This window comes from Malaclemys terrapin, chromosome 1 (assembly GCF_027887155.1).
Source record: "Malaclemys terrapin pileata isolate rMalTer1 chromosome 1, rMalTer1.hap1, whole genome shotgun sequence".
Taxonomy (NCBI): Eukaryota; Metazoa; Chordata; order Testudines; family Emydidae; genus Malaclemys; species Malaclemys terrapin.
The window spans coordinates 145078984-145092940 of NC_071505.1; the positions used below are offsets into that span (position 1 = coordinate 145078984).

The 13957-nt window shown below is 42.4% G+C and overlaps 2 protein-coding genes across 4 annotated transcripts in view; both read right to left on the reverse strand.

Moving 5' to 3' along the window:
• Positions 1-546, reverse strand: part of LOC128844578 (3 beta-hydroxysteroid dehydrogenase/Delta 5-->4-isomerase-like) — a 43403-nt gene extending 42857 nt beyond the window's left edge. For both annotated transcript variants that reach the window (XM_054042442.1, XM_054042460.1), the window contains exon 1: positions 285-546. The gene's annotated coding sequence lies outside the window, so the exon portion shown is untranslated. The remainder of the gene's footprint in view (positions 1-284) is intronic.
• A 7557-nt stretch (positions 547-8103) lies between these two features.
• The window catches only part of HAO2 (hydroxyacid oxidase 2), a 29740-nt gene continuing 23886 nt past the window's right edge, over positions 8104-13957 (reverse strand). For both annotated transcript variants that reach the window (XM_054016387.1, XM_054016388.1), the window contains 3 exons: positions 13303-13461; positions 11826-11895; positions 8104-8525 (listed from right to left, as the gene is read on the reverse strand). In XM_054016387.1, the coding sequence (XP_053872362.1) occupies positions 8470-8525; positions 11826-11895; positions 13303-13461 (285 nt within the window). In that variant the 3' untranslated portion in view covers positions 8104-8469. The remainder of the gene's footprint in view (positions 8526-11825; positions 11896-13302; positions 13462-13957) is intronic.

The window sequence follows — 13957 nt, forward strand, 5'->3', positions numbered from 1 at the left end:
ATATTCAAAACTTTCAAGCCTTTTGTGGCTTATTTAATATTAGTATCAGAGTTTGAAAGAAAATAACACTTAGTACATATGAACTCTCTATCTTAGCTTCATGATTCAAATCTTTCCAAGAATAAATACACACACACACACACGTATTAAGCAAAAGAATCATGAATAATTACTGTGAAATACCTGTTAAAACTGTCATATCACTACTGATAATGTAATTTTATATGACAATACAAATATAAAATAAAATATATGTGACTAATGTTTAATTATATAATACTCACTGTCAGTGGGAAAAGTGACATGTCCTCTGCTGGACAAAGGCCTTGATGATTGGAGTGATTTCAGTCAAGCAAGACACAGGCAATTGCACAGATGATTATATGTCAAAATGCAGTGATTATGTGATTTAATGTTGTTCATTGTTCAGAATGCTGAGTGATACACGTATGTCGAGCCAAACATAATGCAGATGTTAAATGCCACCTTCTTCAAATGTGGATACTTGGAGTCCAGCACAAGGGTTGTCCAGAGAGTTTCAGATGTAGTTTCAGTGTGCCACACCGTAAGCTCTTCATCTGCTTGTAAATCAGTAAGCTCCAGCTGTAATTTTGCTTTTTCAACATCTGGAAATGATAATTTTTCTTGATTGCCATTTGCTTGTACCACAGACGTGTTCCTTACAAACAGGATGACGTCTTTAACATTTTTAAATTCTTGGAACATCTGATGGAAGTTTTGAAGATGCCTGTCCAGAAATGACGCCATCTGATTCACTCCTTAGCAGTGTCGGGAAATGCAGCTTCTCCCCAGTTTCCAAATCACTTTTGCAGAGACTCAGTTTTTTTTCAAATGAAGTGACACTGCTGTGTAGATCCACTACACTGAGATTTTGCCCCTGTAGCTTTAAGTTGAAATAATTGAAGTGGCCTGTCAAATCAACAAGGAAGGCCAGGATGCTCAGGCTTGTGGCAAAATGCATGTAGCTCTTCTGCCTTTTCCCCTGGAATGTTATGTAGATATTCTTCCACATGAACTGAAATTTCCCACAGCCTTCTTAGTACTTGCCAGGTCATAGTAATCAGCAGATACTTCTGAAAGAAAGCTTTAGCACTGTATGTGTTGCAGTGCTGACTTGGACTGAAGGAAGTTGACAGGTTTAATCACCATTGACATTACATTAGCATACTCATCGCTAAGCTTTGCACAAAGTGTGGTTTGGTGGTTTACACACTGATAGGAAATCAGACTGGTGTTCAGGTCTTGCAGATGATTCACAAGCTATCAGTGAGTACCAATCATGGCAGAAGCGCCATCTGTTGTAATTGACACAATCTGAGTCACATCAAAACCTTCATTAGACAAAAAAGTTGAACAGAATAAACAAATCCTCACCTGTTGTGCGATTGTTATGCAGTATAAAGGACAACAAATACTCCATAAATTTAGCTCCATAAAGAAACAGACATACAGCGCTAGCTGAGCTGTGGTCTGATATCTCAGGACTTGTCCACTGCCATGGAAAATCTTCCCATTTTGTTTCTCACCCAACTGCTTGAAAACGTCTTGTGCCATCAACTCAGTGCGCCTAATAGCTGTGGTGGCTGAGAGCAGCAGTTGTCTGAAGGCGTCAACAATGTCTTTCTTCTCCGCAAAGAGGGTTTCAGCTGTAGTAACTATACACTGCTTAACAATGACTGCATAGGTAAAAGGTTTCCTGTGTTTTGCCATTACCCACAGACACCTCAGTGAAGCTTCAGTTGCCTTTTCCTGAGTGCAAGTAGCCTTTGAAATCATATTTCTGCCCTGAAAATATTCATCTTTTAATGAAGCGATCTAGTCTGAGCTTAAACGGGAGCCCAGTAGATACTTATGGTCAAAATCCATGTGTTTGTTTCATAGTGCCATTTGCTGTTCCCACGTTCAACAACAGCCACAGGCTCTATACAAATTAAACATACTAGTCAAGCCTTTGGACGTTGTGGCAAAATAAAACAGTAAGCGTCAGGCCACGCTTCTTTACATGAATGGTTTTCAGTGTCAACTTCCCTTTTTTTTGCTGCCATGTTTAAACCCAGTGCCGTTAGATGCTGAAAACACTGGGGGCAGGTCTACAGCTTTCAATAGTGTAAATGAGCCTATGAGTGGGAAGTGGAAAATGTAATTTTTTAAAACAGGAACATACATTCGTTTTTTTATTGGCAGAAACTGATGATAGCTCAAATTAAGCAAGTAAAGAATTAAAGAGAACCAGCCAATCATTAATTCACAATGCAATGTAATGGAGATCTCATGGTGAGAGAATGAGAGGGTAAAAATAATAAAAAAAACCCAGCACTAATGATCATAATAAGTACATAAAAAGATTTTTCAATCTGTTCAAAAGTAACTGGCGGTTGGGATTTGACCCATGGGCCGCCTATTGACTGGTGTAGCGAATTAGTCAAGGTCACTGTGCCCAAGAGAACTCCTCAGTGTCCACTGGCAAAGGATTCAATGTTCTGTAACAGCAACTTGTATCAGGCTTGACAAACTCACTACACCTCACACATGCTTTCATAGTATTTATCCAAAAAGGGTCATGTGAGATGTCTAGTGGCAGCTTACATCACACTGATCCTCTTAATCATGTCATGATGTATGGACAGGGAATATTTAAAGAGTAATGTATCTGTGCTGAAGATATGTTCCCAAAATATGTTTTACAGGCAGAGTTGACAAACTAAGTTTTCTGTCAGATAAAGAATGTTTATTCACCTGACTCAGTTCATATATAATCAGCATGAGGATGTGATGTCAACATGGGAAGACAAAGATAGAGATGTCCTTCCACCTCATAGGGTACCGGAGCCTGGGCTCCAGCCCAAGCCCAAACATCTATACTGCAGTTTTATAGCCCCACAGCCTAAGCCTCATGAGCCCGAGTCAGCTGACGTGCCAGCTGCAGGTGCTTTATTGCAATGTAGACATACCTTAAAGGTATATCTACAAAACAATGCAAGCTCAGACTCAGGCTCAAGCCCTAACCCCCCTTCCATAGACACAAAGCTCTTGAAATCGGGCTCAGACCCCGGGTCCTAGAATCCCACGAGGGTGGAGGGTCTGATCTTGAGTCAAGGCAGGACCGAGGGTTCGAGCCCTATCATTTTTCAGTGTAGATGTAGTCCCCGCCGAGACTCAGATCCTTGCAGTCCGCCAATAGTATCCCAGAATGCTGTGGGACAACTTACTTGTCCTCTCTCCCCCAAGAATCAAGTCAACTCCAGGGAAATGGAACATCTTCCACCCCCTGTTTCAATGCAACAGCTTGGCATTTTATTCTGACTGCAAGCTGCAAACACACCTTAGGAGAACCTTCAGCATTTGCAATGGATACTGACCAGAATGAGCCCTGCAAAGCATGCTGCTTCATGGTTTTGGACACACAGCAAGATTTAAATTAATTTGTGAGGCCAGCAAAACAGTGGATTTTAGTAAGAGAACCAGGAATGACCATTTATACCAGCAAATAGCAAAGAAGCTGGCAGCATTAGAAATATAACAGGCTATGACCAGTTCAGAGAACTGATTCAGTGGCTCAGGACTGAATACTTGAAAACCAGGGACCACAACTGCATCTCTGGCAACTCACCAACATCATGCCAGTTTTATGATGAGTTTGCCTGGGTGCTGGGCACTGCACCAAGGAGGGATCCACCAGCGGTACACAATGACCTGATCAGCTGGGATGACGCCCTGCTGGCCTGAGAAGCCAGCATGGGAATCGATGTGTACAAGCAAGTTCCAAATGTGTCAAATAAAAAGACTTTGCTAACGAAATGGGTCCTAGAGGAGACTTTGCTGCAGGAGCAGCTGCAGCACATCCTGGGGCCGTACTCGGAGGAGCTTTTTGACCCCCCCCTGCCCAAAGGAACAGCTCAAGAAGACTTGCAGAAGAAAGGGAGGAGGGAGATGCTGCCCTGCAGCCTAGTACATTTCTGGCTCCATTTTTGTGTTTACTAGTATAGGAACAGGAGGGATTTCTGCTCTAAGAACCAGTGCAAAAGATATAAGCCCTGGGTAGCAGCATATATCTGCTAATGGCGGATTGCATGCCAGCACCTTGGTGTCCCCTCACTCTCCACCCACCACATGGAATTAAAAATGGAAACCGGGAAACACAAACAGTAAAACGAGCATGTAAGAGAGAATATTTAAGGCACACAGTTTTGCTAATACATTCCAGTTTGTTAGAATGAGAATCTTATATTACATTCCCTGTATGTACGCTGCTTGATACCAACTCAACAGTGTAACAAGCTGCCTAAAAAGCCTGAACTGTACGGGGTGGGGAGGGAGAGGGAAGAGGTTCAAATGTCGTCCATTTTCACATGTCCATTTCTATTAATGCAGTCCAGGCTTTCCATGGGTGATGAAATCATTAGTCCCAAATACGACTGGGTTTGAATTCAGTCCAGAAATTTACCAGGGGGAAGGGGGATGGCAATGGAGTTCTGTGTGTTTGCAGGCAGTCCCAACAGACTGTATCGGAAGCCATGGGGAGGCACCTAATCATTTGGAAGATAATGTTGTATCCTGTTGATTCCCTCATGAATTCTGACCCAATCCCAGGTGCTAGTATCTGCAAACTTTCCCATAGCAGGAATTCCAGATAGGTAGTCACATTTCAGGGAAGGGCATATTTTCCAGAGCCACCTCAGTAGCTCACCAGCCCCCTCCACTCGTAGATATGCTGTTCAGTCACCATATATTTGAATATTTCGCTGACAAACACGCCTGGTTTCCCACCAGCAGCTTGGAATAACACCTCTCTTTGCCAATTGGGCACCACAAGAACTGTTATGGCCTCCAAAATGTGCAAAGCCTGAAATGATAGAGAAGGCTTACGTAGCACGGACACCAACCTCCCCCCAAACTCCATTTTGTTGATTTTTTTATTAAAGTTGTGATTTTTAACATACCATTCTCTCAGCACGTCTTTAACCTGGCTGTGTCCAGGGAGCTTCTGTGGTCTGAAGCAGCTCTCTGCCAATACAGTGAAGTTCAGTTTCCAGAAGTAACATTTTCTGCCCTGGAAAGTCCAAAACGATTGTTTCTGTGCTCCTGCACTGAGATATTTGGGACAGTAACCCTCAGTGTCTTGTCTTATTGCAGGACCCTCGACCACTACAGGCTGCAGTATCTCCACAGCTCGCCCACACTGCAGAGGGCTCACCGTACCTTCGCGGACCGTTCCAAGAGGAAGGGTTTCTGGGATAAACTTGTGATTGAAGTTCTGGACAGGGCCAACAAGCAGGACGAGTACCAAAGGCAAAGGGATTTGTGGCAAGAGGAAAGACATGCAGGAGGCAAGTGGAAAAGGCTCAGGCTAGCTTTGCACCTTGAGGACAGGGTAGCAATGCAGGAGCAGGTGCTCACTTTGCAGTTCCTGGAACAGGTACAATGGTTAAGGGAGGAAGATAGAGCACAACAGAGAGAGCTGGCAGGGCAGCTGCTATCTCTAATGTCTGCAAGAGTCCTGGCTCCTGCTGCACCCACACCATGGCCTGTGTTCCTTCTGCAGTACCCTGGCTGCATTCCAGGAACAGTTTGGACAACTTCATGGCTGGGTGGCCCATGCAATCAGGCCTTATGAGTGGCAGGATAGGGCAAATGTGCCTCATGCAGTCCCACATGGATGCCATCATCCCCCTGCCCTGGCACCAAGTGTGTGGCAAACATGGAAGGAAGGGAAAGGAGAAAGAGCTGCTAGGGACATGTATTATTGTGCAAACAATCAAAACCACTGGAAGGTAGAAAAGGAACATTACAACAGAAAGGGGTTCACCCTGTTTATGAATAAAGACAAAAGCCTGTTTCAGTATACCAGAGGAGGGGGAAAGACCGTCTGCATCCTTTCACTGAGGAGTCATCTCGGGGAGCAGGGATGTTTTCTCACAGGTACTGAGATGTTCTCATGAAAAATTGAATTCTGGTTCTTGTGACTCCAACCAGCTCTGCAGCAGCTTGAACTCTGGGGTGGGGGAACCCTACTTTATTAGATAGGAGAGGTAACCATTAATAAGTGTAGATCCAGGTTCACATTTTATGATTTTGTTTTGTATTGTAACCATTTGTTTCCACTACTCTCTCTTGTCTCTATTCTTTCTTAAATAAACCTTGTTTTGTTTTATTATAAGTGCTCACAAGTGCTGTGTGTTATACAGGATCGGTGATTTAAGGTAAAATTAATAAACTGGGGTACACTGCTCTCCTGGGGGGAAAGGATCTGGGATTTCTGTGAGTAGCCAGTGTCAAGGGCTGAGTATCACAGGGGAATGATTCAAAGGGACTCAGGGACAGGGGTGCACCTATTGTTAACCCACAAGGGAAGACAGGTCTGGCATAGCCTGGAGGACAGTGCTTGAGTGACTGACAGGCTGGTCACATTAGGGAGCTAACACCCAGCCAGCACAGTCCAGGCTACCTCCTGCTAGAGGCAGGGTGTAATGAGGTGACTCACAGTCCTGGGCACCCTGAGAACCATCAAATGAGAACCATCACAATTAGTTAAACCAGTTCAGTTAAAACCATGTAGACATTCTTTATTTTGGTGTAGATTGGCTTATTTCAGTTTAGTTTAAACCAATTCCCAGCTGATTTAAACTAAACCGAAGTAAGTCCCACCTATAACAAAATATGAGTGTCCACATGGGCTTTCATCATTGTAACTAGAGCAATGTAAATTATCAACTTTAGTTCAACCCGTGCAACTCTGCAGGTAGCCAAGGCCTAAAAAGCAAAATGTGACAATAAGTGGGACAAAGCATCATCCCAGTCAACAGCCTCTGGATAATGTAAAAGGATGAAATGTCTTGTTCCTGAAAGAAGGAAGAGAGATGACATAGGCAGAGCCGGCTCCAGGCACCAGCCAAGCAAGCTCTAGCTTGGGGCGGCAGATTCCAAAGGGCGGCTTCCCTCCAATCCTTTTTTTTTTTTTGCGCTTCACCACTTTGGCCGCCCCTGCAGGTTTTTTCTTTTCGGTTTGCTGCTCCCGCTGCCCTGTAGGGGGTGGAGGAGGGGAGCGCCCTGCATCAAGTCCAGCAGGGCATCTCGCGTCATTCCCTGCCTGCCGACTGGAGCGGCGCGGAGCCCTCCCGGCAGGCGGCGCAGTGGGAGGGGCCGCGTGGCAAGCGCCCCGCTTAAGGAAGCCCTGGATGCCCCCCTTCTCTCTCCCCTCCCCCCCCAGCTAGCCGGGGTGCGCACTCCGCTGCCCGGGGTCTGCAGGGCCAGGAGTCCCCCTGTACCCACGCTCCCATCACCCCGCAGGTATTTGTTTTTGGTTTTGTTTTTTTGTTTTTTCTTTCCTTCGCCGGCCAGTTTGTTCCCCCCCCCCCGCTTCGCCACTCCGGCCGGCCGGTTTGTTCTCTTCCCCCGCCTCCCCGGCCGAGGGCAGGTTTGTTTTCCTCCTCCCCTCCTCCCTCCCCCCCCCCCCCCCCCCGCTGCTCTGGCCGGCTGGGCGTTTTTTGCTTGGGGCAGCAAAAAAGCCAGAGTCGGCCCTGGACATAGGGGAAGGGAAAAGGAAATAAAGAAACAATATTCTGGGCAGAGGGGAGACAGAAGACATGGAGTGAGAGAAAGGGCTGTCCCTAAATTACATAACACATTTTTATTGATTTTTCAAGACCCACCCACAACTTGTAACACTGAAACAAACATACAAAATTAAAGACCCACCCTCCCATCCATTAATGCATTATGTAATTTATGGACAGTCCCAAAGTGGGGGAGAGAAGAAAGGGGGAAGAGGGATGATACATGGGGAAAATAGCAGAGGGCTATACTCTGGGTGAGGTGGGATGGAAGATAAGAAGACAATTGTGGGAAGGGAGGTGGCTCCTCCCAGACCGGATGGAAAGACCCCTGTCTCGAAAAGTAACTCTGAGAGGAAATAGAAGTGTGTTTTCTGCCTCAGGGAGAGATGGAAACTATTTGTACCAGCAGCAGGATGTTCTGTATCCTATGCCAAAAATAAATACCTGTTGTTAAACTGAGCTTATGCCAGTATCATTATTCAGGGACCCCATATGACTGCACTGATCTGCCAATAAGGAGACCACAGGGTGACCAACAAATATTTATACAGAGCCATAGGCATGCATGGTGCTCTATACAGAAATAAGGCCTGACCCCTGCTGTGTCCAAGCTTAGCCTTAAAGTAGAGGGGTCTGGGACCGGGGAGGGTGTGTGTGTGGGGAGGGTGAGGGTTGTGATGATAAGGACATGCAGTGATGTTACTTACACATCCTGATAGTTTCACTTGTTTTTATGGGGGGGGGGGATTCAACAGCTTAAGGGGAACTGGGGTGCTTGTCAGGGGACAGTGGAAGAGTTACACAGCTGGGAGTCTGTTACTGAGGATACTCAAGGCTTTGATAGTTATCAGGAGCTGCTTCCATTTGTCTGGTTAATGGGCACTGCATGAGCCATTTACAGCTTGGAGAACTGAACCAGGTTTCGGCCAATTCCTGAGACACTGTGACAGCCTGAAATAAAATACAGGGTTAAAAATGACTATTGAGAGAAAGAATGGTCTATGGTTAAGGCACTGAGCTAAGTCTTGGGAGGTCTGGGTTATATTCCTGGCTGTGCTACAGACTTCCTGTGTGACCATAAGCAAGCCACTTAATCTGTCTCGGTTCTCCATCTATAAAATGGGAACAATAAAACTCTAGTTTTAGCTTGTAAACTCACCAGTTTTCTAAGTGTACGTACAGCACCTAGCATGTTGAGGATTCTAGACACTAATGTACCATAAATAATAATTACATACCAAAAACCTACTTTATAAATAATATTAAGTTTGCAAAAATCAAACACTCAAAAGTTAGGAAATACCAGAATTAAGACTGACTGCATAATTTAAATTTGGCCCCCTTGGGCACATGCATTACGGTACAGTATTTAATTATGTGATCACATACTATTATTTTCACAGGCAAAAATGCCTCACTCAGTGCACAGGATGGATGGTGTAGAGGCAAACACAGGCAGGCAAGGAAAGAATGGTCTTATAGTTAAGATAGTTGACTCCTGCCCAGATCTGGATTTTTATCCCTGGCTAGCTGGCAGACTTCCGATATAATGCTGTGCAAATGACTTAAACTAAATTTTTTGCAGGTGGCCAATAATGGTATGTCTCTTATTTTCTGCAAGCCTAACTTGAGATCCTGGGGCATGATTTTCAAACTCCTGAGCACTCATGACTGGAACTGATGTTAATGAAAGTAATGGATGCTCAATCTTTTTGACAGTAAGGTTGTGTGCTCTGGTGGAATGATCATGGATTTCTAGTCCTTGCCAATGTTTCAATGTGTTGTCTTAGGCAAACCTCTTTGTTTCTCTTCTCCCATGTGTAAAGTGGAGGTGATGGTATTTTCTTCTCTCACAGGGAAATTAATGTTTTTGAAACATTCTAATACTACGATAGTGAGTGCCACAGAAAAGCCCACAAGGAAATAAATAATTGTGTGTCCAGTCCAGGGTTTGGACGGTGTGCAGTAAACAAGGTCTAGGGCCATACATTGATCAGAGATCATAAAAAAAAAGTATTGAGCAGCTGTCTCATTCCGTCAGTATCATCCATGCTGTGCACTGAATCAGACAAGGATCCTGTGGAAAAAATAGTACAGTCTGTGATGAGGTAGTTAAAGACTATCAGAATGCATACGCACAAGGGGGCCAAATTAAGGTGGCATGGAGATCCTTAATTCTGACATTTCCTAACTTTCAAGCGCTTGACTTTGCAAACTCCATAATTTACTTTGAATGTTGCTTTTAGGTTGTAAATTCTTTGTTTTTTTTAAAGGAAAAAGATAAAAATAAATCATATTATATGCAATTGTAACAGCCAACACCATCAGCACTGCAATACACACTGCTGCCTCCTGAGCTACGGTACTAGTGAACTACAGTGCATTCCAATTTAGGATGAAACGAAATGTTGAAATATCTGAATGGATGGAAATTCCAATTTTTGCTTAGCCCTGGTCAGTGGTTTTGCATGGTTTCAACCCACACCAGGTAAAAAAGTAGCTTCAGCCCACTTTCTCACAAAACGCAAAGTGTGTGAACCCATGGGAAGCAAAAATGAAAGAGGGTTTTCATGAACCCTAACAACTGAAACCAGCATGGTTCTAACGCTTTAATCCTGATCCCCAGTTCCCTGATCTAACCACTATACCCTTGTAGTAAAGTGGTCATAGAATCATAGAAATGGAGGACTGGAAGGGACCTTGAGTAGTCATCCAGTCCAGTCCTCTGCACTATTGCAGGGCTAAGTAAAGCTAGACCATCCCTGACAGGTGTTTCTCCTACTTATTTTTAAAAGCTTCCAATGATGGGGACCACGTACTTCCTTGGAAGCCTGTTCCAGATCTTAACTACCCTTAGAGTTAGAAAGTTTTTCCTAATATCTAACCTAAATCTCCCTTGCTGCAGATTAAGCCAATCACATCTTGTGCTAGCTTCAGTGGATATGGAGAACATTGATCACCATCCTCTTTATAACAGCCATTAACATATTGGAAGACTGTTATTAAGTTCCTCCTTAGTCTTCTTGTCTCAAGACTAAATATGCCCAGTTTGTTTCCTCATTGGTCAGGTTTTCTAAACTTTTTATCATTTTTGTTGCTCTCCTCTGTACCCTTTCCACTTTGTCCAACCTTTTTTAAAGTGTGGTGCCCAGAATTGGACACAGGACTCCGGCTGGGACCACACCAGTGCTGAGTAGAGCGGAACAATTATCTCCTGTGTCTTACATTCAACACTCCTGTTAATACACCTCAGAATCATATTAGCCCTTTTTGCAGATGCATCCCATTGACAACTCATTCACTCACATTCAGTTTGTGACCTGCTATAATCCCCAGATCCGTTTCAGCAGTATGACCACCTACATAATTATTCCTCATTTTGTCATTGTGCATTTGATTTTTCCTTCCTAAGTGAAGTACTTTGTACTTGTCTTTGTTGGATTTTATCTTGTTGAATTCAGACCAATTGTCCAATTTGTCATGGTCATTTTGAATTTTAAACCTAACCTACAAAGTGCTTGCAACCCTTCCAGCTTGGTGTCATCTGTAAATTTTATAAGCATATTCTCCTCTCCATTAACCAGGTCATTAATGAAAATATTGAATAGTGCTGGACATAGGACTGACCCCTGTGAGATTCCACTAGATGTGTTCTCCCAGTTGGACAACAAGCCATTGATAAGTACTGTTTGTGTACATTCTTTCAACCAGTTGTGCACCCACCTTATAGTAATTTCATATAGACCATGTTTCCCTAGTTGGCTTACGAGAATTCAGAATTGTGTCAAAAGCCTTGCTAAAATCAAGGTATATCATGCCTAGTGCTTTTCCCCATCCACTAGGCCAGTAATCCTGTCAAAGAAGGAAATTAAGTTGATTTGGCATGATTTGTTCTTGAAAAATCCATGCTGACTATTCCTTATAACCCTATTATCCTTCAGGTGCTTATACCTCATGATAGGGTTAATTGGGTTGTCCAGAGTACTATGGGATGGAGCCAGGCTGTACCCCGCCTTACTTCCTATTTTAGTCAGTGAGAGTTTTTCTACCCACTCTGTTTTGATGCATTCATATAAAGCAACAAGCCTGAAATCCTGTGAATAGAATTATTTTTGTTGCACTGAGCGGTCCTTTTACAAACCCCCTCACTTTGATTTGATCCATCTGTTTGCATGTGGTGCCTTTGTGCTCACTCTAAGGTGGCAATACTGCTTCTCATCAATTACTAATCAAACAGCAAAAAATTCTTACCTGCCAGGGCCATTGACAAACGAAATTCATCATGTAAAATCTGCAAAACTTCTCGAAGCCCTTCTTCGCCCTATTCAAACAGAGAAAGCAGTGAAGGTAAGAGGAATGCAGACACCGAGCAACACAGCAAAGAGCATTTACTATGAAAGTTGGGGCAACTCCTTAGAGCAGTGCCAATTTTTAGATACTCAGACAGATGGCTTCTTAGGTTTATGGATATTTTAGTTCACAAGAAGTTAATTTAGATATTTTCACTTTTTGTGCTGTATCTGAATGAAGAAAGAAAATGGAGCTGTTTTTCACCTCAGACATTTTCCGGATGTGTGAGGTGGGGTTTTTGTTTTTTGGGGGTTTTTTTTTTTAGTGTGCTTTCAGATAACTTCTGCTAATGCCTTTGTTTCAAAACTTCAAATTTTGCATGCACTTAGTGCTCAATAAGGTCTTGAGCACTTTACATTTTGGAAGATATAGGTTTTTCAGATAAAAGTTATGGATCCTAAAAATAGTGTAGTGTACATTTTCTTCTGTAAAAGTGGTGCCAACAACTTGAAAAGCACATTTCCATTTGAACATTTTGTCCACCTATTTTTTCTATACTATTCTATATCACCGTAACTGAAAGGTATTAGAGAAAATTATTTTTCTCTAATTTCAGTTTTACATTTCACAATACTTGGTGATGTCAATGTCTCTCTTTCATTGATGGTCATTTGCATTTTCTGTCTCATACACTAGCAAAATTACATTGAGTGAGATCTTCAGAAGCACTTTAGGGAGGCGAGGCACCCAACACACATTCCCCTTCATTGGGAGTTGGGTGCCTATCTCCTTTAGGCAAATCTGAAAATCCATATATCATGAGGAAGGCCCCCCCAAATCATCTGATTGGCTTAAAAGTCAGGGTTTTTTTATAAATACATTTTGGGTTCTTTTTTTTTTTTTTTTTTCTTTTTTGGTTTTTGAGTCTTTAGATTTTACATTTTCATACCCTCTTCATAGCCATGAGGGCTATAAATATACTTAAAAAAACAAAACCCTGAAATTCTCAATAATCACAAAACTCCTCATGAAATCACAAGAGTTGGAAAAGTTATGTCACAGAGCAAGGTAACCTACCATCTGGAGAGTTGGAGTCTTTTACTCAGGGTGAACACTACTTATCTGCAACTTCTTCCTTTATCAGTAACTAGAGCTGGTGAAAATTTTTCCAGAGAAATGTCCATTGACACAAAATGGCATTTTTGTCAAAGCGGGTATTTCTGTGCAAAATATTTGGTTTTGAGTAAATGTTTTTGGTTTCCATTGAAAAAACAAAAGCCTGAATATTTTCAGAGAAACTTTACAATGAAAATTAAAAATATTTCATTTTTGTTTAATTTTTTCACTGGAAAAAATATCCCTACCAGCTCTGTAAGTAACCCAATGTTTGTGAACATGAGAATGAGTGCACGTACAAACCCCACGTTTCCTCATTCACCTTGTAGGTCAGACCCCATAAAGCTGGCCTTCCGAGGAAGACACATTTTGCTCCGAGTGCCAGTGCCTTTAATACATCACTTCCTGTTCGTATTCCACCGTCTAGATAAACTTCAACTCTATCTTGCACTGTGTCTACAATTTCAATCAGAGCATCAATCTGAAAAGAAACAGATACGTCCACATAGAACTCAGCCTTTGATTCTTAGAGAAAGATGTAAGAAGAGAAGGGAGGGGGTACAATTATGTAAGACCTTCTGTAACTGCTTATGCTCTTTTAAACTGAAATTTAACAATGCACCTCATCATACAAAATGCCAAATATGTGTTTCTAAATTGTAGGGAAAAAAAAGCAGTCCTCCAGTCTACTTGCCAAATACTTTATCCCATTTTCTAGTGTCATGAACATGTTGTGATTACTTGATTTATTTGTTAGTGCTGATTAAAAAACAAAACAAACACACAAAAAATAAAAGTGAATAGTGGGACATTTTTGTTAATTGTTTTCCATTTCTGAAATACTTTTAAATTGCATTTTTGGTCACATGGCATGAAGGTTCTTCCCCAAAAAATTCAAAATGTAAAAAGAAACCATTTTTGAAAATTTCTTATTTTGAAAATAGAAAATAAATGATAAAAGATAAAAATATTTGTAA